The 27,751-nt window shown below is 37.5% G+C and overlaps 1 protein-coding gene across 7 annotated transcripts in view; it reads right to left on the reverse strand.

The window, feature by feature from the left end:
- ITGA2 (integrin subunit alpha 2) overlaps window positions 1-27,751 on the reverse strand; it is a 60,500-nt gene that overhangs the window by 28,026 nt on the left and 4,723 nt on the right. For all 7 annotated transcript variants that reach the window (XR_015798299.1, XR_015798302.1, XR_015798301.1 and 4 more), the window contains exons 2-11: window positions 18,609-18,732; window positions 12,163-12,263; window positions 11,358-11,449; window positions 7,845-7,959; window positions 6,400-6,527; window positions 4,805-4,953; window positions 4,045-4,195; window positions 2,999-3,164; window positions 1,805-1,878; window positions 767-902 (exon numbers count right to left, since the gene is read on the reverse strand). Coding sequence is in view for 2 of the 7 variants with exons in the window: in XM_025167664.2 (XP_025023432.1) it covers window positions 767-902; window positions 1,805-1,878; window positions 2,999-3,164; window positions 4,045-4,195; window positions 4,805-4,953; window positions 6,400-6,527; window positions 7,845-7,959; window positions 11,358-11,449; window positions 12,163-12,263; window positions 18,609-18,732 (1,236 nt within the window). In the remaining 5 variants the exon portion in view is untranslated. The remainder of the gene's footprint in view (window positions 1-766; window positions 903-1,804; window positions 1,879-2,998; window positions 3,165-4,044; window positions 4,196-4,804; window positions 4,954-6,399; window positions 6,528-7,844; window positions 7,960-11,357; window positions 11,450-12,162; window positions 12,264-18,608; window positions 18,733-27,751) is intronic.

Raw genomic sequence — 27,751 nt, forward strand, 5'->3', positions numbered from 1 at the left:
ACTAGTGAAAACTGATCATTGGATATATAATCCTTGAAGAATTCTATATAAACTGCCACTTATTGCATTTTCTATCTTTCACCTAAGTAGGATTAAATCAATTATATCTTGTCCACAGTCTTGATTTGAACATCCCTGCATTATTCTCAGGGTCATGCACTGAAACAGTGTTTAGCAACATCAAGAAAACAGTTGTAATATATAGAATATTTTCTTCCTTGGGATGATTCATCCTGAAACAAAAACTGTGTAGAAAAATATCTTAATCATTTCAGCCCTGTCAGAGTTTATAGATATCTTCCTGCGGTCAACTGTCTTATAGAAGACAGTTTGTACAGGAAAATATTATGCATTATACATATACAGGTGAGGGCCTGAAAATACATGCAAATGGGATAAGCCAGCATGTTAAATCTATACTGATTAGTTTAAATTTGTAACTTTATTTACAATTTTATTTAACCTTTTCATTCAACTATTTAATGCCTAAATGCTGCTTAAAACTTCTAGTACTTAACATTTAGGAAATCTCCCCCAGCCTAATCCTTCTAGACCTGTCTTCTAAAACTGGTGCAGATGTCCAGATGTCTTGGACTATAACTCCCAGAATTCCCAGTCGGGATGGGGAAAGCTTGTTTAAGACAAAGATCTTTAACTGAATTCACTCACTGATTAATTGCCTTTTAAGAGTTCTAAACATGAATTTTAAATGTTCAGCTACATTTGATAAATGCTCTGCTGAAGCTTCTTGAATTTGTGCTCTCACCTAAGTAGGAGTTCCGATTTTTTTGCAAAACATTTTGAAATGTTGTATTGGGAAATATAGTGTCTTTTTCTCCTCTCTTCTGGACCACTGTTCCAGTCCATTCATAGGCCCCAACAGCACCCAACATCAGAACTCCCTTAAGAGAAAACAAAATCAAGGCAAATAATTAAATGCAACCAGGTGTTTCAATAGCTTTTAATGATACAGTTAAAATATTGAGAGTAGTGCTCACTTTAGCCCACTATTGCCCGAGTCAGAGACCTCTAATATATCCCATCCAGCATTCTTTATTCCAACTAGCAATGTTTCCCAATGTCATGGCTGAGGTTCTTGAAATGGGAGATGCAGGTGCCAGAGACTGTGCATACAGCACACATTTTTGTCATATAGCCAATGCCCCGCCTTGGCAATTTAATCCCATGCTTCCCTAGCAAAATTTAGAAGGATAAACCACACGGGCAGAGTGAATTACATGGCTTACATGGCTATTTTTTACAGGTATATTACCAAATCATATTATTTTGCCCATGCCCGTAGATTCCACGTACATATTACCGTCCATGGGAACTGATCCCCACATCAATCTGTTACTGATGTTAAACGTGGAGACTTCAGACTCCATTATGTCTTAATCATACCTTTGGTCCGTCTAAGGGAAGCAGTGGTAACACCAAGTCATTATTGGCTTCTAATCTTCTAGATAATTATTGGCCAGTCTCATATCTGTTTTGAATAAGATTCTGGAGTGGTGGTAGTGCCACAACTTCAGATTTCCTGGATAAAGAAAAATGTCTTGGGGGTTTGCTGTTCTTTGTTCCTTGTATAGTTTTTAATCCTATTATTATAAACAGATTATAAGCCATTCAGTCTTCTGGCTGGAATGGTATAGAAAACTGAGTCAAACAAACTGGCTCAGTCTTAATCTAAGTTCTGGCCCATTTTGGAGGGGGGAAAAACCTTGCCAATTTAAACTGGCATTCCCAAGATTGGTTGGTATTATTCCCATTCCAACACATTGTGTTATAAGATCTTCATTACCTTTTGCTGTGAGTAGGAAGCACTGAAACCCACTTGTGACATTTCCATCTGGAATAAGTCACCTTGATTGGTGCCTAGTGAGAAGAAAAAAAAAACCCATTCATATGCTTATCACCACTGTTTCAAAGAAACAAGGAAGTTGCACAGAAATAAGCCATAGTTTTCAAGAAACAATTGAGATCCAGTAGGAACTGCAGACTTAGTTAAAGGCTTTCATCCATAGTGTAAATATTTTAATTGTCTTGCCATACTAACACCCAGTCATAGGATCAGAGTTGGAAGGGGGCATTTAAATCAGCGAGTCCAACACTCTGCTCAAAGCAGGAATCCAAATTAAATCATCCCAGGCAGATGATTGTCTGGCTCCTGCTGAATCTAGCAATCCAGCCTGCTTTATCTCCCAAGCTTCAGGTCTTATGTCTTTTCTCTCACAGTTACACGCAACAGATTTTTTGCTACTTGCTTCTTGGCTTGGGTGTGGATGACTTTTCTGTTCTTTGCTTCAGCCCTTGACAGTTTCAGCCTCACATGTGTGTGTGAGAAAGAGAGTACCCAGTGTGAGAAAATGAGTTTGGGATCAACTGCATTTAGAACTGGGGTATTTTATTTGAAAGGTAATTAATTTTAATTAGCAGCCTTATTTCAATTTTTTTTTTTTTTGGCTGTTGCTATTCTTTTTTAAAGTGCTGCCTTGGACCTGCCTATAAGCACCCAGATATACAAATGTATCACATGAACAATCTGCTGGCAGAAAAACATCCCCAGGATTGGTTTCAGAGGGAGCTGGAAATCCTAATTGGCAAGACAGAGAAAATGGGCCATGTGTAGGAGTTTGAGGGGGTCTTATAAGCTGTTTTCTGTCTGATCTTTGGGTGGGGGACATCATCAAGCCATGTTATTTCAGGTAAATACGGTGGTATGCTCTGCAACTGAGAGGTTGTGATACTTTTTTGAAGAAAAATGAATTGCAAAATTCTTTTGATATTGATGAATATCTTTAGGAACATTTTTATGTTTGTTTGTTTTTTAAAAAAACTACTAATTCCTATCTTTTGCTCTCTATTTATTGGAAATTGTCCATCCTTCCACATACAGGTAGGATCTGTCTTTAACAACTCATCATACAAATTCCAGAAACTGGTCATCACATATTTTCCATTTTTAAATAAGGTTTAAAAATGATATATTTGTTACCTTCTAAGCTGAAAATTCGTTCCCCAAGTGTTCCCGCTTTTTCCAAAAGTGCTTCCTCAGAAGACACATTAAAAAAATATTTTGATGTAGGGTGGCTAGCAATTCCTTTGATTTCTTTGATCAATTTTTTAGTATCCTTCTCGTTTCTAATTAAATATCCTAATACCTAGAAAAAATAAGAATGAAAAAATATGTTTAATAAGAAATGCAAAGGGGCATTATACAAGGAATCTGAAATGACTGTGCATTTGCTGTGTTTTCTCTATTATTCTTTTACCCAATTCAGTGTTTTAAAGTGGCTGGCAATCAGAGATCAATGAAACAGTTTTTTTTTTTTTTTTTAACAAATACATTTTCTCCCCTCACCATGCACACAGTCATGAGAATTAAAGATGTGTGAAGAGATGCAATCCTGGGAAAAGATTGAGTTATTCAGAGAGTTGCAGATGGGTGTTCTGTAAGTAGCCAAATTATACATATTGTCTTGTATGTTCTTAAAACAGCAAAGTGAATTAGACCAATAATTATTAAGATAATTATATTCATCATATAATGTGTGTGCCTATCCACTATTATACTCTTTCTGTGTGTGTGTGTGTGTGTGTGTGTGTGTGTGTGTGTGTGAGAGAGAGAGAGAGGGAGGGAGGGAGGGAGGGAGGGAGGATGGATGGATGGATGGATGGATGGATGGATGGATGGATTATGGTAAGCATCTCCCCAACTGAAGTGAGATGAGATGACATGCCTTCTCTGGGGCATCCCTCACACTTCAGGACTCTTAACTCTCAGAGGCCCATAAAGTTCTGTCTCTCGTGGTTTTCAGAAGATATTTAAAGACAATTTTATTTCTTTGGGCCTTGAACTTTAGATAGATTTATTGATGTGTGCCTTGGGAGATATATTACTATTGCTGCTTTTATATATGTCAAAACCCAACCAGAATCTTTTGATTTGGGTGGGCTATAAACATTTTAAAACAAATTTTAAAAAATTATTCACACAAAGCCAACAGAAAATAGAATTGGAAGAATGAAAAGTTTACTTACAGCTATACCAAACCTAGTGATATTATCTGCATTGCATTTAGCTATTACTTCTGACAAATTTGAGCCATCATGGGATTCACCATCTGTGACAACCACCATAACTTTTGAGGCTGTTGGTCGCCCACCAGCTTCTTTTGAGAAAGCATGTTGTCTGCAATAAACCACAGATGCAATTAACATGACATGAATTTTTTTATGCATACTTTCATTACCAGTTTTCACTAGCAACAAAATAGTTGGAGGACAGTTTCAGTGCAGAATTCTTTTGATATGAAAATAATTATTCCAACATTATTTTAATCTGGAATGGGCAACCAATGGACCACATGGGGTCAAAGGATCTCATTTTTGACCTTCCCAAGTCCCCAGGATCAGGCTGCTGAAATTCAACAGCAAACCATCCAATTGCAAAGATGCTTGTTCCTCCTAATTATCAAAAGAAAAACAAAGTTGGAAGATGTGCAGGCTGCCAGACTGGCTTCGTACACCTAAAAAGAGGAGAAAAAATGCATACACCCCTCCAAGCAAATAAGAAGCCTAAAAGTCCTGCCCACAACTAATATGATGGGTTATCACAACCTCCCATCATATCCCTGAACTGTTGATTTAAAAAAAAAGGGGGCTTCTCCAGGCCAAATAATCAGCCACCATATTTAAAACATACTCTCATATACGGATCTGTTAGCATTAACAGCATTCAGATTGTTTTAGTATTAAAAAATACCCATTTACCTGAACTAGCCATTACTTTAAGCTTTACCTGGCATATTCAATGGCTTTGAATGTATTAGTTTGGTCCCCTCCTTTCTGATAGGTTTTTGACATTGCTTGTTCAACAGCTTTTTTATTGGTGTGTGTGTTCAGGTTGAAAACAATTCTTGGGTCATTGCCATACTGAATTAAGCCTACCTAAAGTAATTTTTAAAAGAAATGAAAAAGAAAAGCATCATATACTAGCTTCATTAATCTGTTTCTCTGCATTATACAAAATGTGGGTTTATTTGTCAATTTGTGCATAAAAACTGAAACTTTCTTATTACGGTTGCATCCAATGGATGTACTTGCAAAGCTTTTGTATGTAATCTTTTCCATCCACTGCTGCCAACTCCTGCTTTAAAGATAGTGTTGAGAACTGCGAGATTCAGTAATAAACCATGGTTTGGATAAACAGGATTTGTAGAATAAAAACTATTTTGGTAGAAACAGTTTTACAAGATCTTCCAAATCAATCAATCAATTTTCTGCTCTCTCCATAGAATGATGGGGAATTATTTAACCAGCTGGGCTCATAAAAACACAAGGGTATGATTTAATGATGATTTGGTCAATAAAGAATAGTTGGCTGGGTTCACACAATGTGCTAATCCAATAACATAATAGCTTAACCTAAGATCTGCAGCATCTGGAATATGATATCAAGGGACAAAGTAGGTGGGTTGGACCATCCAAAGTTGAGTGTGACATTCCATGCAGCAAAAGTGTTTTCCATTAGCACAAAGGCTGCCAATGTACACAAACCAATGTCTTAGAAGGAAATACTTGCCTAACTAACAAAGAAGAGAAGTTGCTTGTTCTATACAAAACTGGATGAAATTCCTTTTGAATACTTATTACAAGAAAACATGAACAACACCACAGACAGAAAGTTGAAGCCTTAAACATTTCTTGTCAATACTTATTAGCCCCACACATCATGCTAACGTATATTTTGTTAAATTATGCTTCCTTGAATTAGCCATAATTGGCTGAATTCACACAATATGTTAAGTCAAAACTAGATCAACCACAGTATAGCATAGGAGTGGTAGAACCAGAGTATACTCTACTAAAAAACTTTGAAAAAATGAATTCAAAGCCTCCATAAAAATTGGATGTCTTTAAGCAATGATAACATGGGCCCATTTCTTTTCTACTGAGGTGTAACTGTTCATCAGGCAAGGGCAATGATTCCCAGACCAGTTTTGGACCATCATCGCAATGAAATAATGCATCACAGCAATAGTAAAGATGCATTATTTCACTTCTTCCACTTAAAGTGTATGATCCTTATTTCCTAAAATGCCACCAAAAAACAACAAAGATGCATTTATCTCCGCTGGAACAAAAGTATACTTAAGTATGGAAAGGAAAAACTGCTGCTAATATTATGGAGGCCCCCTCAATTTATCTGGGCAGAAAATAAATACCTAGTGGCAATCTGATGACTCAGTTTTAACTCTTACATTTTGTTATTTTTGTTTTGTTTTTCTACTTCTCTGCTAAGACTACAGAAAAAAAGGCTTCATGGTTAAAAAAATAAGATTTGTCAAGTGGCCAAAATCTGCATTTTCATTTGTATTAGTTTAATTTGCTTACCTGTATTTTTGTGGGCCCTATATCTAAACTTTGGGTAAATTTTTTCAAAAAATCTTTCACAGCATCCCATGGATAAATACTGTTTGACTCATCACATATCACTACTACATCAATGGCCGAAGAACAGTCTGCAAAAGAACAGGGTAGAAAGCAAACTTCTCTAAGAACCCTTTCCTTTGCAACCTGTCTCACTTGATGTTAAACATTCACAGAGTTAAATTAAAACAGTGATTTTTACTCCTTGCAATTTTATATCAAAACTACATTCCTGCTAACAATGAAATAGTATCAGTAGTGCAAGAAGAATATTTATAATATAATGAAAGGAAAGCTGCCCTATTCAAGTTGGGAGAGACCACTGTCTCCATTTTTAAGATGAAAAAAGATCCTCATTTAGCAACTACAATTGGGACTGGCAACTTGGTCATAAAGTGAAGTGGTCGATAAATAAAACCACAACCGTGCTTATGATCTTACTTCAGTTTTCCCTTGCTTTACAGACCTGTGAAGGTCGTAAATGTGAAGATTAATCAGAAAGTTACCTTTTTCATCACCATAACTGCTAATGGTCACTAAACAAGGCAGTTGCTAAATGAGGACTATCTGAATTCTTTTCAGGACTAGAGGACATTGTGAAGTGGAAAGCACAGAGATTTAACTCTCTCTGTGCTAGGTGCAATGAGGCTGCTACAGCTTCTGTTTCAATCCTATTCCTGCCACCACTCCCCTCTGGAAGCTATTTGATCTGATCAGAGCTTCAGCAAGCTGGAGAGAGAAGATAAGGAAAAAGATTAGGAAGGAAAGGGCAGGAGAAGACATACATATCTCACCTTCTGCTCTATCTAGATAATTACATTTATGTGGATGTTTTATTATAATTATTCAATAAGTGAATAATAAATAATAATAATAATAATAATAATAAATGACATGCAGCTTTACTTTCCTCTGCATTATTTCAGTAGTACTTAAGTGGCCCAGTATAATTACTCCCCTGAAATTTAAAATATAAAAGCTTTTTAAAGTTCCCAAAATAATATGGGCATGGGGCCAAAGATACTATTAAGCATTTCTATAATCACAGCCTTGATTAGCCTACAATCACAATGGCCTAAACAAAGAGAAAAAAATTCTACCAAAAATAATTACTGCTAAATAGCTCTTTCACATAGATCTAGAAGAGCTAACATTTCCAGTTCAAAAGGCATATGAAACACTCATTATACTTAAAGGCTGTACCACTTCACCTATATTAAAGTTGCCAAATATGGACTGCAGAAATCTTGGTGATTATTACATGGCAACAACAGGATTTAAAAAGCTCTAAATGCTGCTATCTAGTGGATTTTTGCAATCCAAATCTGGCAACCTGTATGTTTCATACATTATTGTGTCTCATTTTTCAAACATCTCTTACTGAAGCATGCTAACATTTATTGCCTTACTTTGCACTGCAGGTGAAAAACTTCTCAGGATCTGAAAACTTGGACTGAATTCAGAACATATTCCTGTTGCATAGTACTGGCTTCCACATTGTTGAGCCCACAAAGGACCACATGTCTTAAAAACAAAAAGAGAAATAATATTCTAAACCAAAACCACAAACACAGCATCAGACAGCAGAGCAGACAGAGCTTTGATCTCTTTCCCTTCACATATGACAGATTTATGGCATATTTTCACAAGCTGCTGGGACAGAACTTTTTAAAAACGTACTTTGTTGAACAATCCATGGGGCCAGCATAATGTTCAGCCTTTACAGGTGAGGCTCACCACTAAACTAAAACCAAGCAAGCTACACTTATGGCTTTACATGTGAGCCAGGCCTTTTGCCTGATGGTGCACTGTATTGTATTTCCCTTATTAAGAGCTCATATTGCCCACACAGGTATCCTAAATTCACCATCTGTTTGCCTAGCATACTCAGGGCTGCCAGCACCAGCCCATTCCTTTTGATGTGTATTTCCCATTGTATGTCTGCTTACTCTCTTGTAATCCCTTCCTTTCCAATCTCTCTGCTCTCTGGGATGGGGGCGGGGGGACTGGTCAGGAACATGAAAGATTGCCTAAAGAGTTTAGGCAATCTCTCCTGTGCCTGACCCATTTTTTTTTCTTTTTTTCCCCCTTAAAGAGCTGAGAGATTGGAGAAGAGGGGATTACAAGAGAGTAGGCTGGAATACAATGGGGAATATATCAGCTGCTTCTCTAGCATGCTCAGGGCTCCCAGCGACAGTGCATTCCATTCAATGTGTATTCCCCATTGTGTGCCTGCTTACTCTCTTGTAATCCCTTCCTCTCCTATGAACAGAAATACAAGCATTAATTCCCTTCTTGCTAATTATCCCAGCGCCGGGGTGAGATTCCAAATGCCAGGGAGTGGGGGAAAGGAAAGCACAGTTGCAGTCACATAATTTTCCACTTAGCGAATGCTTCACTTAATGACCGAGTTGCCGGTCCCAACTGTGGTTGCTAAACAAGGACTACCTGTATGTACTTTCATGTTTGCTCATGGTTTACTCAATGAATCATAATTAACTTGGTCTGAATAAGCTAATTTATAAAATACAAGTTACAAAATATAATGTCTGGATTCAAACGAGACAAAAGCGATGCTGGGAAAACAGACTTATATGCCATAAATTGCATGCTGCCTGCAGGCTGTGCATCTATGATGTAAAGGAAGGAAATGGAAATATGGCTGAAACTGTGCACAGCAACTTTGAACTGTTTGTGCAGAGTCTCCCTAGTTTAAATCTGCAATGTTCACAGTTTTCCTTCTACTTAGAAACAAAAAAGCAAAGGAAGACAATGACAAATTCCAAGAAAAAAACAGGGCTTCAGGCAGTTTTAAAATTATTATTAAAACTATTTATTTATTAATAACAGCACACAACATTAATCACCTATACAGGTAAGTTATTTCTGCTTAATAAGCAGTTGGATTTGGCAGATCTTGGTGACTGGTTCAGGGAAGGACTGAGGAACCCTGAGCATTTCTAGCAGGCCTAGAAACTGAATTACATCACAGACCAAGGGTGGCCAACATCTAACTGAATTCCAATAAAGCTGAACTCCTGTAAATATCGATATTGCAGTGTGTATAATTTTTCAATGCATCTGCTTTTAGTAGTTCCCACAAATGCTGCATTATGTTGGAATGGTCTCTATAATATAGGAAACATTATCCACAATGCAAGGAAGTCATAAGGGACTTAATTTTGTGTGTCTGCAATATATAAGCTAAACCTACCGACTGCACTTTTCAGGGCTATGTAAATAATGTACTCTAAAAGGTTTCTCCAAACATAATTTCAAATCTCATCAGTAAGCACAAAAAAAGTTGCTGGAAATGCAAAAGTGAACTCTACTTTTAAGTTTGCTTCCTCATACTTCATGCATTGGCATTATAATATATATGCAAAATTGAATTTCATTCTCAAGATTAGATTTAAAAAAAAGATTTAAACATGAAAAGAAATAATTCCAAGCATTTAAAAAGATACAATACACAAATTATTTATTTATTATGAGAGAAAGAATAGTGTAATGGTTAAAGTCTTGGATATGGATCAAGAATCTCTATGTTCAAGTTCCTATCCATTCATGAAACTCACTAGGTAACAAGAAATTAAAAATTCATAGAAAAAAACTCCAAAACATCTATTGGATTTTGGACTATTGAGTTACTACCCAATCTGGTATTTTTAACTGATAAGTGTTTGTGACAGCAAAAGGGCAATTACAATGGGACAAGATTTTATAAAAGGGATTTATTATATCACCTCCTCGTTTGGAGCTTATATAGTGGACTTGTTTTTAAATATAGCAGAAAGACAGAATCATTCTAATGTGAAGATCCTTGGCCTAAAAGCCATCTTGTTCTGTTTCAGATTTCTTAGTTCTGAATGACACAATATTTAATCATGTACCTAATTTTACCATACAGGAATTTCGAAGGTATTTGCTTTGGTTTGTTCACTGCTTTCCAATCCAGCTGTGGAGCACTACTGCCTTAACATTCAACCCATTCTCCTAAATTACTCTGTGAAACTGTGGTTGTAATTTTGTCAACTGTTCAAAAAAGCACCACAACTGTAGCATACCTTAGAACTTGACAAAGTTGCAACAAAACTAAAGGAAAAAAAAAAATAGAGAACACTAGTGCTTAAATATAAAGCCCCCCCCCTCTTTCCCCCCTCTTCTCTTTTTAAATATACACATACCACTCTATGTTTTATTTTGCTATTTCTTTGTTATAATTGGCTGGAACATAATGGTCTTAATTCTAACAAACCCAGCAGGGCTTCAGCAAATATTAGAGCTAATGTAAGTTAGCATAGCCTACATTTTTGTAATGTTTTATAAATTATAGTATTACTTATGCCCTTTTATAGTTATTTGTCTTAGTTTATTGCATTTAGATTATTCACTGCAAAATTTAATTGTAATTTTGTAGGATATTTTGTGTTTTAATACCTGTACTTTGTAATTTTACCTTAACAATTCTATCTTTACCTTATTTTATTCTGTCAGTGTGACTTTATTTTTATTTCTATTTTAGCATAATTGTTATTAGTTATATGCTGGTCTATGACCAAAATAAAAATTGATTGAGTGATTGATTGAAATGTCAAGATATGGTTGGTTATGGCTGAAGGATGATTGCAGGTAGTTCCCAGGCTTTGTAGGTGAAGTCTGGAATTGTAGGTGAAGCTGGCAATTCCAAAGGAGACCCAAAGAAAGATTTCCTACTATATACGATATGTACTGTATAAAGCAACATTAAACAGAAAATCAAACAGACTGAAATTTGCAGTTGTTTATCCCATTTAGAAAATAAATTTACTGCACAGAAGTGTTATCTGCTCAATACCTGCACAGAGAAAAGTAAAAACTATTATAATTTGTCAGTGACCAAGAGAACTGATATTAGTGGTGCCCCCATCTTTCATACTTACCAAAAAGCCTCCAGTTCTTGGATTTCTTACTAGAGTTAATCCTAGATTCATGTCCTTCTTTATCCCATTAACATCTGGTATGCTTGTAACAACTAAAAAGAATAAATAAAAGAAAATTTGAGCAATATATTAAAAAGTATACAGGGAGTCCCTGGGTTAAGAACACCCAGTTTAAGGACTCATAGTTAAGAACAGAGCCTACTGTAGCAAAATTTGAGTTAAATACACAATGGTTCGAGTTCATTACAGTATTACATAATAATACTGTTCTAGCTTACATACAAATTTGATTTAAGGATAGACCTTGGGAATGGAACTTGTTCTTAAACTAGGGACTACCTGTAACATGAAACTTGGACTATGAGTTAAACTTTGGAGAAAAAGTAGTATCTTAACTAGAGTCTGTACTACACGGCTTACTGTTATCTGGACAGAGGGAAGAGGGGATTAATCATGAATTAATTCCCTTTGTAGTCTCTGGACACAGAACTTTGCTGAAGAAGAAGCCATAAAAGAGCCCTCCAGCTCTTGATCTCCCGAAGGCTGTGCAGGGGTTGTGGGGAGGAAGGAAGTGCAGGCTTTTCCAGCCCAGTGCCCAAAGGTTTCATTCCCAAATGCACCAGAAGCTGTCTAGCATTGATGGCCATTGTCTGGTGCAACAGCCATGGGAATATAACCAACAGCTGGGCTTCTCACATTTTGACCACCGAGTAAGGTGTGGACACGCAAAGTAAACAGTTGCTACTTTACAAAGTAGCAGCCAGAGATTGACTGCCAATCAAAACAAACTCATAACACAACTTACTCTGCAAGTCCATCTTTAAACATTTGGATCCCTGTTGATGAACAGTACACTTATAGATATCTCCCATTCTATTTTCACTCCAGGGTGAAGAAACAAGCAACCTGAAAAATTGACAAATTCTTATTAAATGTGCCATCATAACTGATAGAAGATTTCATTTAAATGAAAAACTGGATATAACTCTTAAGTTAATAAGATATCAGCCTTTAAAACCACATCTTTAGTTTCTGCCAGAAGCCTTTCCTTACATGGTCCTCTCCAAATGGGTCAGCTTGCACCTCTATTATTTCTCACCAATAGCCACTCTGACTACTGATGACAATTATATTAGAAGAGGTCTGCAAGGCAGTATGTAGGGCAGGGGCATCCATAGGTGATGTTAAAAAACTTCAAGAGGTGCAATGGTCCAATCAAAGTTCCACCTGTTTTATTCACACACATACAGATACCCCCCTGTGGACACCCCTACTAGGCTTGAACCCCCTCAGCCAGATAATCACAAGGACTGGATACGGATACAAGTTCAAGAGTGGAACTACTGTCAGCTACCTCCTCTGCATGGATGACATCAAGCTGTATGCTAAGAGTGAATGAGACATCGACTCAATGATCCACCTGACACGGATCTACAGTGAGGACGCTGGGATGTCATTTGGACTGCAGAAATATGGCCAAATGGTAGTAAAGAGAGGGAAGGTAGTTAAGACTGATGGGGTGGAACTATCAGTGGGCCACATAGCAAACATACAGATCAGCTACAAGTACCTTGGTATCCCACAGTCACATGGGAACCATGAGGTGGTAAGGAAGACAGCAACATCCAAGTACCATCAAAGGGTAAGACTGGTCCTGAAAAGCCAGCTCAATGGGAAGAACAAGATCTGCGCCATCAATATGTATGCCCTGCTAGTCATCAGATACCCTGCTGGTACATGGAGCTGGCCAAAGGAGGACATGAAGGCTGCTGATGTAAAGACCCGAAAGCTCCTCACAATGTACAGAGGTTTCCACCCCAAGTCCAACACCCAGAGAATGTACACAGGGCAGGCGGGGTCTGGTAAGCATCAGAGCCACCGTCCTGGACGAAACCAGAGCTTCTAGGAGTACATCAGTAAGACCGCAACCAAAGATGAGCTGCTGAGAGGCAACGGCAGACCTGGGAGGAATTTCAAGCAGTGGAAGTGCCATGGCAAGACAAGATCCTGCATGGGATCTACCATTGACAGACAGCTGAGATGGCTGACGTTGGGAAATCCTACCAGTGGCTGGAAAGGGCTGGACTAAAAGATAGCACTGAGGCACCGATCATAGCAACACAAGAATAGGCACTAAGCACCAGATCCATAGAAGCAGGGGTCTACCACACTAGACAGGACCCAAGGTGAAGACTGGGCAGAGAGGCCTCAGAGACAGTCCAACACATAGTGGCAGGGTTTAAGATGCAGGCAGAAACAGCATACACTGAATGGCAGAACCAAGTAGCTGGCATTGTGTACAGGAACATCTGTACAGTGTATGGGCTAGACCCTCCCAAGTCCAGATGGGAGATTCCACAGAAAGTTGTGGAGAATAACAGGGCTAAGATCCTGTGGGACTTCCAGATCCAGTTGGACAGGCAGGTACTGGCCAATCAACCAGACATTGTGGTAGTAGACAACGACCAGAAGACAGTAGTGGTGATAGATATAGTGGTGCCAAGTGACAGCAACATCAGGAAGAAGGAGTATGAGAAACTGGAGAAGTATCAGGGCCTGAAGGAGGAACTAGAGAAGATGTGGAAAGTAAAGGCCAAAGTGGTCCCAACGATGGTAGGAGCACTCGGGGCTGTGACTCCTAAGCTGGGAGAGGGGCTCCAACAGATCCCAGGAACAACATCAGAGCTCTGTCCAGAAGAGTGCAGTGCTAGGAACAGCTCAGATACTGCGCAGAACCCTCACACTCCTAGGCCTCTGGTAAAGGAACCAAGATTGAAGAAGACACATACCACCTATAGGGGTGAGAGGGGATTTTTTAATATATACAAACATACATACATACATACAAATACTACACAATGGAGACTTTAACACTAAGCAATCAGCTTGAGACTGAAACTTTTGTTGTATAACAAATACTTTGATACAATCTGCAGCAGGTTATTTTTTCTAATGTTATACTTAATTTTGGATGAAAAAGTCAAATAATTTTGTTTGTAATATTGATATCCTAAATTGTAATTAATATTGGTAGAATATTTCTCTTTTCTTTATCTTAAATACTCTAAGTTACTAAATAATAGAATTTCAATAATTTTAATTAATATTGTATAAATATTGTATTGACACAACATAATGTATCAAGATTTACAACAATATAATAAAAAGGAAAAAAATCCCTGGCTAGATGGGCAGCTATACACATTTAAATAAATAAATATTTGGTCAATCATATCCATTCCACTGGATACAACAACTAGGTCCCACTCCAAAAATAAATTATTTAGGTATTTCAACATAATGAAAATATTCCAATATGCTTACATGCACACGCACGCACACGTATTTCTGAAAGCCTCACAGAATTTAGTATTGTTTTAACAAACAGCTTGCCTAGTGTCACACAGGTAGAACATCTCAAGAAGATTCACATTATTATTGTTTGAACTTTCTTACATAAATGATATAATTAAATGTCTGCATCATTCCGTAATGATGGGTTCTGTCTATGGCAGTGTTTCTCAACCTTAGCAACTAAGCTAGGTGGACTTCAACTCCCAGAATTCCTCAGCCAGCATGGATGGCTGGGGAATTCTGGGAGTTCAAATTCATCTATCTTAAAGTTGCCAAGGTTGAGAAACACTGATCTATGGGATGGACCTGCACTTGAAGATATTGAAGGGATCAATAACTAAATTGGCAATATCTAAATTGGCAATGTTAACTTCATAGCTTTAGAACATGCACAGAGTTCTTTATAGCCAAGCTTCAATACTAACAGGACTTAGTGAAATTGCGAGAGGAAGCAACTAATGAACTAGCCCAGTCTGCGGCCTGATAAGGGGAAGGAGGACCCAGAACAAGGGTCTGCAGGGACTGATAAGGTAAAAGAGTTAGGGGGAACTCCTTTAAATTAATGTAAGCAAACAAGGGTGGGGAATAATGTATTCTTAAGTTTCTTTGACTGGCTGTAAAATTCATCTTCATTATAATGGTAATAAGTTCTGCCCTTTTAAAAATACTATAAAAGGCTGTGTTTTTGTCTCCAAGGGTGTGCCACCCTGCTCTCTCTTGGTGCATGGTGTGAGCACCCAGACTTTTGCTTGGCCAAATAAAACGCTGCTTAGAGAAGTCCCTGCTTGAAGTCTCTTGTTTTGTGTTGCTGATTGATTTCAAGTTTCCTGGGTAGCCGTGAACCTTACAATATCTAAAAAGATCATTAGGAAATAATCAATTTCAATAAGATAATCCTTCAGCTGCCCATTTGGTGATTTAATTTGTAATTATTTTGTGCCCACTTATTCTCTTCCACCACTTCCAGTATTTCCTGTCAATTTCTATGTGTATGACATTTCCCCAGCATATACTGTAATTTATTTTTATTGTGAAACTTCAATGGGAATTTTAGCATCCAGCAGTGGATACTAAAATTCTAAACTAACAATGGAAGGATGTGGTAGAAAGTCACTCGGTCACATCACTACCACACATCTAGATATGCACTTTTTCCCCTTTAAATGTTTATGATAGTGGTCAAAACATCATGATAGCCTTCCCACCCACTGAAATTATTGAGTAATGAAAGATATTTTCTATAGTAACACAACAAATAATTCCTTTCATTAGGTATTTACAATAATTAGTTTGGCAGGCTTGCTTAAAACCAAGGCATTTTCACCCCATTTAAAAAAAAAAGTACAAGTGCTTGAGATGAATTAAAACAACCGCAAAAATAAAACAGCTGAAAGAAAGACTTGTTGAAAATAAAATTCCTGGAGAAGATATCAAACAGAGCATAAAATCAACCAATACAAAAGGTAATTGATCTCAGTGGAAGAAAACAACCAATTTTAAATTCATTCTTCTGTTTTGTATGCAATATGTATATGTAAACTATATGGTTTATCTGCTGTTTGTTTCACATATTTGGCTGAAATGCGTAAACCCAGCCATTGTAGATTATAAATCACAGATCTGGGCTTCAAATATTCTACAAACTAGCCAATTGTGGTTTATTCAATAAAACATGGTTATGCAAAATATGGCTTAGCGTGTTTTTTGGACTCATCTTTCTCTCTCGTGCAGACAAAATTTATGATAAGTTTATAAAATCAAACTTAATGCATTCTTACTATATGCACTAACATTTTGCTGTTTTATCAGTTGTTTCTCTCCCTTACACAATACTGCGACTCAGCTATTAAGAACAATTAGTCAGCCTTCTGAATGCCCTCCCCGTATATATTCTTGCAATGAGTAGAAATTCTATGAAATCAAGAGCTGGATAAACATAAAGCAGACTGTGGGAGGGTTCAGAATGTGTTATCTGTGAAAATCAGCCTATGACCTATCATTTTATTATTATGACCTATATGTCCTACTTTTCAAGAATACAAATGGGTGCAGCACCCAGTGAATGCCTGTGGGCGGGCATCCGGCCCCACCTAACCAAAGGTACACAGGTTCAGGAAAGTATATTTCATGCTCAGCTGAGGTAAATACAGAACCTTGGACCTTTCTCAGTCTCATTTCTAACAAGTAAATTCCTACATAAGTACTTTGAAGTTCTTTTCCCAGATTTCTCCCCACCTGGGCTGAGCCTCTGTTTATGAGGTAAATTCCCAACTGACTTGCCTGCAGGCAGTGTTTCTCAACCTTGACAGCTTGGAGATGCGTGGACTTCAACTCCCTGAATTCCCCAGCCAGCCAACTCCCAATTCTGGGAGTTGAAGTCCACGCATCTCCAAGCTGTCAAGGTTGAGAAACACTGCCTGCAGCTATCTCTTCCCTTCCTTTCCTAGCCTGCCCACGTTCACTCTCAGTGGAACAGACTTTGAAGCCAGCCAGTTCTTTAGCCTTCTCCCAGTATGTCAAAACCACCTGAACATACTTCTTTTACATTTAGCAACTCATATTTTAATTCGATCCATATTTTTCTTCTTTCCACTGCAGTCAACTTACTATGTTTCTTCCGTCATACTCAACTGTTACTTCCACATAACATAGTGGGCAGAAGTGTATATTTTTGTGTTGCCTTTTTAAATTCTTCTAACACTCTCACTTCTTGCTACAGACTGCAGACTGTCTACAACCTTCCTACCAGATTTTGCATGTCTTGAAATTTCTCCATCCATTTTCCCATACTTAGTAAACATTTTGCCAATATAAACAAATTTATCTGCTTGCTCTAGTTTTTCACATGTAGCCTAAATACTTTTGTTGATGAATATATTAAACCACCAAGGACACATCACATATTCTTGTCTTATTCCCTGCTCATTGTTGAACTATTCGCACTAAATAGTCTATTTATGTTCATGGATGTTTTTATTCCCTCATATACTGTTCAGCAACACTTTTTCAACTCCATATTTGCACAAAAATTCCATAATTCAAGCCTATTGGCCATCATGTTTCCTGTAAATCAATAAATCAACTAATCTTTCTTTCTTACATTCATATATGGCCTGCTGAAAAGGACAAATCTGGTTGGCACATACTGCCTGGCCGAAAGCCATATTGCCCTTCCCAAACTTGACTCACTATCACCTTTTGTTAAGTATCCCAGGCATACTTAACAAACTAAGCAACTCCATCAGGGAACCACATCCATACCTAACAGTTACAGAGTTACACCATCTACAGCCTTACCATTGTTCTGTTTTCTCACAGGAAATATGGACTGAATACAAAAGAGAGTGACCAGTATGAAAGATACTTGTAGAGGGGGGTTGTACAGAAAGAATGAATGAGAACTGAATTGCAAAACAAAGGTAGGAAGGAAAAGTGAATGGTCAAGAAGAGGAAGACTGAAAAAGCCATGTGTGGATCCTCAGAAAGAGAAAAGTGAGAATTTTAAAGAAAAGGGAACATATACATCTTTAAATGGATGTGGTAAAAGCAAGAATGGCTTGCAAGGGCAGAAAGATATGAAGAGGTATATTGAAGAGTGGTGTTGTAAATTAGATTAAGCTTATTCCTTTTTTTTTATTCTTCTGCCTTAATTTCTTTGGATTACTAAATCTTACTTCTTTTCTACCTTTTGCATAATGCTGCTTCTCCAAAAGGGAATAGTAAGATGGGAATGTATGTATACTGTACTAGTTATTATCTATAGCTTTTTTTAAAAAAAGAGAAAAATAAAAAAGAAACTCAATTATCTTATCATTTCCTTAAGAAATAAAAAAAGACACACAACTATAACAAAGATGATCCTCTCCTTTATCATACAGGAAGTACTGTAATGCTTACCATTTGCCTTCTTGGTTTGAAAGCTGTTGGACTAAATATCCAAATTGCTCATTTGGGGAGCCAGAAAACACTTTAGCTCCTTCGAGGCCAACATTGTATGCTTCGCAGCAATTTTCAAGAATGTCTATCAAGAAGAACATAAAAATCAATTAAGAGGGTGATGCACTTCCTGTCTTAATACCAGTTACACTCATTCATGATACTTATATCACAATATCTAGGTATATTCTAGTTATTTCTATGTTTCCATTCATGTACACACCATTGCGTAAAGCATTTGATAGACCAGGATCTGTTGGAAGAATTCCACATCTACACATACACAAGTCAAGGTTTGATAAACATGGTTAGTTTATGCAGTGGCTGGTTAGCTGCAAGCAAAACTAAAATCCAAACAAGCCACTCTGTAGCTGAGTATGTTTTGTGAACTCAGCCAAGATCTCAGCTTCTACTGCATAGGTACCAATAGAATAAAACCCTGCCCTGCCCAAGGGATCATAAACAGTTATAGGTTCAGACCATTCAAATGCAAGTTTGAAGTACAGATCTCCTCAAGATAAGAACTGACTTAGCAGTAAAAAAAAAAAAAAGTAGTGAAATCCCAGGTGGTATTGCCATACAAGTACACTGATATTTCTTGCTGGTTTGGTCTGGTTTTTTTAAGTTCCAGAGAAACTACCCATTGGCAATAAACCCAACAAAATAATTATATCTATAATATTGGCTATCATTATTAAAGTCCTAGGAATAATAATATCTGAAGTCTACTCTTGCAAAATAGCTAATGAGTGAAGCTGAGTCCATAAGCTGAACAATTAAGAACAACTTCCTACATCATTCAGTGTTGGGCTGAAAATACGTGGGAGTAGATTCAAGTAGACAAAACAATTTTGCCATTTTCCCAGCAGCTCTCCTTGTGACAATCATAACCACTTACCAATATTTTGCTAACCTTTCACATCCTAGGGCTCCATGCGGCCAGACACCTCTTTCTTACTTGACAACTGTTCAAAAACAGCCATTTAAGCTTTTTAAAGCTGTGTCCCTGTAATTAGCATGCAAGGCATGCACACTGCAAAACTAGTTTATATTTAAAAAGCAAACAAATGTCCAACAAACAAGAATGACCCCATTAAAATCAGGAAACCTAATGCATGAACGAGCATTTCCAAGCATGAAAGGCTACTCTCTATTGTAGGAAACAGAAACCTTTTCATCAGGCCCCAGACTGTTTATAGATAACAGTTACTGGAACTACACAATTATGCATCACATTCCCGGGCAAGTCAAGGTTGTGGTGTCTGCATGGTAGTCTAGACAGAAGGTGCAAGGTCTTTGTTATTGGCTAAGGTTGGGCATCCCCTGTGGTTCAAAGGCTTGTTTGCTACTGCCAATGGGGCTAGTCTACAATGGCATTATTTTACCACACTGTGAAAGTTTTGGTTTGCCACTACTGTACAAGCAACATTTGAAGGCCACAGCTTACCATTCATTTGTAAATTGCAGACCAAATTCTTGGTAGCAAGCAGTTAAGATAATACTGATGTCTCTTATAGTTTATGTATTAGTTTTCACCATAAAGTTACAGCATTGGAAGTCTCGCTATTGACACAAGAGTAGAGGGTATAATTAGTACTTTAATAGAGGCCAACAAACTGTTTCTTCTGTAACTCCCATGATTGCCCGATAACCTCCTTTGGCCATGCTGCCTGAAAACTTTGCGAATTGCAATCCAAATCTATTTGGAGGGTGACACATTGGAAAAAGCTATTGTAAACCATGTGTCTTAGATTGTCACAATGGTGATTAAGTCCCTATATGCAATGGCTCAAGTATCAAATTTGGAAATAGGAAATTGTTTGCATGCTCATCAGGAAATAACTGAGTGACTAAATTATCAGATGATTTGATACTGAGTATCAGTTTGTACTAAAAAAATTTTAGTTTTAACACACAGGCCATGTTCATGTACCATGCTGAGCCACAGAATATTTGGTTTGGCTTAGCTTGTATAAACCCATCCATTCTGGCCTGTTAACCACGGTTTATGGTAGTGTTAACTCTGCTAATTGCAGCTTATCCAATAAGCATGGCTAAACAAATCATAGCTTAGCACAATAGATGAACCCAATCACTGACTTTTCCAACAAATGCTTCTGACATTATTGCTTGTAGTCAGAGAACATTGCTACAATTAACTAAAATAAGGGCAACACTTTCTAAGGTGGTCATGTATTTTACTATTTCATTTTCATTCCTTGATTCAATCCTGCGCTACCTTCTTCACCATCTTCCCTAATATTCATATTTCAAAGCACTAGTGGGCAAACCCTGAGGCATTTCTATAATCTACTGGGCTGTCAGCACATTTATGCACTCATTTCCTTCCTCTCTTATGGTAGCCCCAGGCAGCAAACATAGACTTTGTGGGGTAGATTAAGCTGAACAATGGAGACAACCCCCAAATTATTCAGTGTGTTGTGTGGCTGAGAAAAAATTTGAACCCCAGTTCCAGTCCAAGACTGCTGCCACCGCAGATGCAGAAATTAGAAGCCATTATCATCACTGTATTATGAAAATAAAAGCATGAACAAGAATCACTTCTATACTCCTTGAAGTTATTTAAAATGACACCCTTAGGATGTGCTGTCTGCACATTGGTCAGGTAAAGGACATGTTGTGAAAGGGCTTCTAAAGTGCAGGATGTAAAGTGATCCTTCTAAACCAATTGGAGTTTGAGGCCTGCCCTCTTTCTCACTCACTTTGGCATAATTTTCTGTAGGAAGTGACCTCACAATCTAGATCCCAAAAATATCTATTTCTACAGGTGCCTTATAAATTCTTCAAATGTGCTTAATGTAAATGGCAATTAGAATAGGTACATCATATCTCTGGTCATTTATAGACAGGCTAGGACCCAGTTGGGTAAAGCTTTGAAAAGTGCTTCACTACTATATGATGATGTTTTGAGTAGAGTGGCCATACAAAGCTACTTTGTGAAGCAATGTGGACCTTTTTCCTAAAGAGCAATTCAATGTTCATCCCATGTCATTTCTGGAGCCTCCTTTGGCTCCTACTGAGAGGGCTGGAGTGGGCCCTAGGAGTTGTTAAGGTGCTTTATTGTCATTGCTGCATCTTAATGATGCAAACAGAGTTGCCTCCATGGTGCAGCATGCAAAGCACCTTGTCAGAGTTTGTCTGCTATGCATAGGCCTACAAGAATCTTCTAGTTTATACTTTTAAAAGAAAGCTGCAATATGCAGGAAAATATATTCAAATATACAAAGAATTGTATATGCCTATCTTTAATCTTTGAACCTATAAAGGCTTCTCTTTGTCAACTGTGCATTTATAGGTGACTGTTATTAGAAATTTCTGAATTTCAAGAATACTAAAATAATGTTTCAGTTTAATAGTCACAACTTGTTGCTATTTAATAAATTACATTTCCTATGAATCATTGTGGCAAGGGTTATGCTTCTCATAAATTACAGCAGCATCTGATACAGATTCAAAACATCCCCATTCAGGCACAAGCAACAAGTATGAGCAGGCCTAGGAGAATTTAGATTTTGCATTAGAAAGGAAAGAGAAAGACACCTTGAAGTCAACCTCATGGAGGCTGCATCCCGGCAAGTTTGTCACCGGAATGGGGCTTTTGACTTCCCAGCAAGCCAACTGTACAAAACATTAAGAAAACTAACCAACTAGCCAGTGGTTGGGGATGGAATGGAATGGAATGGAATGGAATGTATGAATGAATGAATGAATGAATGAATGAATGGACTGGTTGGCAGACTGTAATCCTGAACAAAAGAAACATTTCACAGTGCAACATTTTCAGGTGTATCCCAGTTGTATTTAACTATGCCTGTAACTCAAACAAATAAAATAGTACATCTTTTCTCAAGTGTACAAGCATGACAGTATATAAATGAAGTTTTTGAAACTGGTTGCCCAAACTGCTTTACATGAAGTCCTTCCACTAACCCACTCTTCTTTAGGGAGGACTGGTATTAAGAAGTAGAAATCTGTGTGAAAAATTCCATGGACTTATTTAACCAGGAGTCCTCGGGAACCACAAAGTCCCCAACATCCTTTAAAGTTCTTCAGCCCCAGCAAGACCTCTAGGAAAACAATCACTTAGAAATCAAAGACATTACATGACTGATCACAATTAGTATATGTTTGTGGGTATTGTTTTGGGTAGGCAATGAGATGAGAGCGCTCTGTGTGGGAGAGAAAAACTATTGTATATCTGCACTGCAGCTTTTAGAGCTTTTTCCAGATGGTACAATGCCTACTGCAGCCTGGTGTAGAAGACAATTTGTTAGGAAACTCAATGGCTTATTTCACAAACATTTAAACTCTACAGTTGTAATAGTGGAAGCATAAAATATTCTAATGTAAATAATTACACAAAGCTCAAAGTCTCTCTATCACCATTTCTTCAGAACCTGAAATTAAAAGTTTGAACTTGGGACATGAAAAAGGAAAATTTTTGGCAGAGAGAACATTACATGACAATAATGTTCTCATTGAGAATATAAATCTATCCTAATAAAAAAAGACTATCTGCCTAAACTATCCAAAGTATAATAACCAGTGAATTTATTTGTTGTTTTCATATTGCATGTTGCCTTTCTGTTCTCCTGTAAGCTGCTTTACATAGTCATTTGGATAAAACAGCAGAGTAGAAATAAGTCAATATTAATAAACAATAGGGACAAATTAGAAGCAACAGAGAAGTGCAACAATGCAATTTGAGTCAAATCGCTATAAAACATAATATATTGAGGGATTTTTTTTTCTTATTTTAATTTTTTTGAATAGCATAAAAATTGAGAGTGAATGCTGCAAAAAGAATGTACTTCCTTTTAGGATCTGAAACCCCAAGTGTGATTTATATTGCTTCTATAGCTGCTACATGATTACAATATTGAAAACTCACACAAACAACTCTTCATTCAGGAAGAAGACTTAGAGTCTTCAATTATACTCATGTCTTCTAAATTGAAGGTTATATTTTTGATCTCCTGTGATTAAGGTGTCTTTGAAGACCCAACAAATGCTGGTCATCAGATACAAGTGAAAGTTTAACTCAGCTTAAATACTCAAAAATGTGCCCATATTTTGAATTGTGAGTGCATGCTTTTTAAATATGTACAGCCCATGAAATATAGGAGCCCTAAAGGTTTTTTATAAAGGAAACTGCCATAAGGACCAATGGTATTCAGAGGCATCCATCAGAGGCTCAAGGGAGGCAAATTATAAAAGCAGAATGATGCCATTGTGACAGAAGTTCTTCTTCTTTTGTATGTGTGTTGACAGGTCACACACATGTTCAAAAGGAGAAGAGCTTGTATTGGGATGGCACACTACTGCTTTTATCATTTTGACAAAACACGTGCAATCCTGTGCACGTCTCTGGTGGTATCTAATGGAGTATCACATATAGAACAGCTGTAGAGGTAGAAGAAGCTGGACTTCTTTTTTCTAACCATACAGAAGAAGGCTGAGGAGCCAAAGCACCTGCAGAAATACCTGGTGAGGCAAGATAGGAAAGGCTTCATCTATCACCTCATACCTGTCTGTACTTTATCTTGTGAAATACACTCTCATATATTTCTGTAGGAGCAAGATGAATACCTAGTCCTCTTGAGAAATTTATAATTAATACTGGGAAAGAGGGAAGGAAAGAGAAGAAAAGGATGACCAGCAGCAAGGTGGATGGACTCAATTACAGCGGTGCTGGATGCATCACTGGAAAACCAGAAGGGCCAGGTTCAGGACAGATCATCCTGGAGAAATTCTATCTACATTTTCACCAGGAGCCAACACCACTTTGATGGCACATAATCAATCAAAACAGCAAACATTTTAGCATCAAACATGACTGCCTATTACATTTTGTCTGGCCCTAAAACCAGATTACAAAGCAGCATGTGTCCAAGCTCAAGAAGGCTAAATTAACCAATTAATGCCGAATAATTATGGCTGAACTCTTTTGCATTATGAGGTTGCACTGAATTTTTATTTTATTGTTGTAAATCTTGATACATTATGTTGTGTCAATACAATGATATTTATACAATATTAATTAAAATTATTGAAATTCTATTATTTAGTAACTTAGAGTATTTAAGATAAAGAAAAGAGAAATATTCTACCAATATTAATTACAATTTAGGATATCAATATTACAAACATAAAATTATTTGACTTTTTCATCCAAAATTAAGTATAACATTAGAAAAAATAACATGGTCAGGCAGAGAAGGCATGTTATGGACTCCATTGGCAAGAGAATCCTGTTGCCCTTGCCCTACGGAATATTCTCCCTTCAGAGGTGAGGCGGGCCCCTACCCTCCCAGCTTTCTGGAACGAATTGAAGACCTGGCTCTGCCAACTCACATGGGGTGAGAAGAGATATAACCAACCCTGGGAGTGGCTGGCGCCTTGAAGACGCTCCCTAAGTCTAATAACTCCTAGTTAACATCAGTTTCTTGGAAGATATTATTTATATAGGATTTTTTTGGTAATGTATTCTAATTAATATTTATTTTTTACTGTAAACCTCCCAGAGTTACTTTGCAGTGAGATGGGCGGTGACAAATTTGAAATATAAATAAATAAATAAACATAGAAGCCTCTGCAGAAATACAGAGAAGGGATGGGCAACCTCTAGCCCTCTACATGTTGTTGAACCACTTGTCCCAGCATTCTGCACCACTGGTCACGATGGATGGAAATTGCAGTTCAGTAATGTTTCAAGGGCCACAAATTTCCCATCTCTAAAATAGAAGAAAACCTTAATATAACAGGCCTGAATTGTGTTCTGGTAAAGCTGTATTTATTACTAGCTTTTTAAAAAAAGCAGCCTAATCAATTTTTCCCCCAAGCCTTTTTTGTAGATAAAAGGAAAACAAGGGTTCCTGTGGAGCTGCTTCTTTGTTATTATCTCTTCCCTTTAATTTGTTTTTGAAGGAGTGGCAGAGGAAACGCAAGGAAACCTGCTTCATGTCTGCATAATGTTGATATCACATGGGGCTTTTTTGCATTTATATTTCAGCAGTTATTGCTTATTAACAATGGAATTCCATATATGATTACCCCAGAAGTAAACTCTACAGTATTCAATAGTAACTATGCTTAGAAGAAAGAATAAAAAAGATTGAGAACTGGGGGAAACAGGAGCTTTTCATGTAAGAGCGCCAACATGGTGTAGTAGTGAAGGTGTTGGCCTAGACGCCAGGAGACTCAGGTTCTAGCCTACCCTCAACCACAGAAGTTCACTTGGTGACTTTGGGTCAGCTGCTTTCTCTCAGCTCAACAGTCACAGGGTTGTTGCTGTGGGGAAAAAGTGCTGTGTGTGCAACCGTGAGCTCCTGAAGGAAAGCAGGATATAAATCTAATAAATAAGAGCCAGAGGACCGTTGAAACATTTAATGGACTAGTTTGCTACAAATTCTTTGTTATTAATTTGCAGGGAGGGGGAAAGGAAGAGTGTTTTTAACACTTATCTGGCCTCACCTTATACAGGAAGCAGCTATTTATAAGTCTGTCTGCACTGCTCTTCACATTCTTATTTACAGTAAATTGTTTGCAACAATGAAGAGAATCAAGTGAATTGATCAACGAACAACCCTTATTCCATTCTATCCACAAATATAGCACAATATTGTTTTTCTTTCAAATTGGATTTGCATTTCTTTCTTTTCCTAAATTCACCAGGCTGCTACACTGATGATTAAGCACAAATTTATTTCCAAAAATGTCACAGATGATCAGATAAAACTCTGGGGCCATGAAAGTAAAATTCCACTAATACTACCACTGGAATCAGTTGATTACCCATGGGTACTAAAAATGAATGTTTTCTAAATGTGCACATTCTGATGGTGCTTGCCAAACACAAGAGTATTTTGAACGTATTATCTGTATTTATTCTGTTCACAAAGAAGGCTTCTGTACTGGCCATTCAGGAAGAGTGGTGAAACAAGGGCCAAATCTGGAATGGTTCTTTTTGCATTTTTAGAAACAAAACTATGTGAACACCAAGAACAGAGATATGGGCCTCTGTAGCGCTCTATTCTTAGGTAAGCAAAAATTAAGTCAAAGCTACAATCCTAATTATGCTTTCTAGGAAAGATGACCTTTTTACAATTAAGGGTCACATTTCCTCAGGGTATTATGCAGCTGTGGGCACTGCATAATGGCAAAGGATGGGATCATGGCCAAAAGTGCTAACAGGGCAGAACTGTACAATTTCCTCTCTGTGTTGGTCCTACCATTTCCTCTCTCTTTTCCATTCAATGTCTGCCTCTCTGACTATGCCATTTCTGCAGGACAGTTAGACTGGGGGTTGAATTAAACTAAGCCAAAAGCTACTTACAGCCTCCTTTTAGGCAATCATTCACCCTGGATCCATGAACATAATATACATTATTTATTATTCTTATTATCAGTCTGAATCAATCTACTGCAGGATGAAGCCCTCTTCACTGTAATCTACCAGGTCCAAAGCAGATTGGTAGACAGATGTTTTTCAACTTCCCAGTTAAGGCCTGACTGGTCAACCCTGCTTCTAGTCCAGCACCTTAACCACTACACCTCACTGGCTCTCATCTCTGTCTCTCTACCTCTTTCTCTTCGCAGAATCACAGGTGTCCCTCCAGATTGGCTATGGAAAGGCTGCAAAACAGTAAAGAAGGTCATTATCTGGCTTTGCATTCAATACAGCTTTTGCAAAAGTGGAAGTTGCTTTGATCAAGGTCAGATGACAGAACAAGCCAACAAAGCCCTGATTCAGAAACTGTGATTTCTTTAATAGGATTATTATTCATTCTCCCTTCTAAGGGAAAAAGTCCAATTTAAACACATTACTAAAATTTGATTGGCATAGATGTATAGAACAAAATAAGTTATTAAAAGATTCCACTAATAGCATCTGTTGGAGAACTGCTCTGCTGGAACTATCAAACTTCTGTTGCTGGTATAAAGCTTCACAGATAACTCTGACTGGCATGCAGCTTGTGTCTCAAACGCCTTTCAACATGGTAACCATGGAAATAGCAGCAGGCCTGCACAATGCTGCCCAACAAACACCTGGAAGAGTACTGTAAGTGAAAATAACTGCTCTG

The sequence above is a fragment of the Python bivittatus genome, unplaced genomic scaffold, assembly GCF_059951505.1.
Source record: "Python bivittatus isolate LINGU-HERP-01145 unplaced genomic scaffold, Pbiv_v1 ctg000570_np1212, whole genome shotgun sequence".
Taxonomy (NCBI): domain Eukaryota; kingdom Metazoa; phylum Chordata; class Lepidosauria; order Squamata; family Pythonidae; genus Python; species Python bivittatus.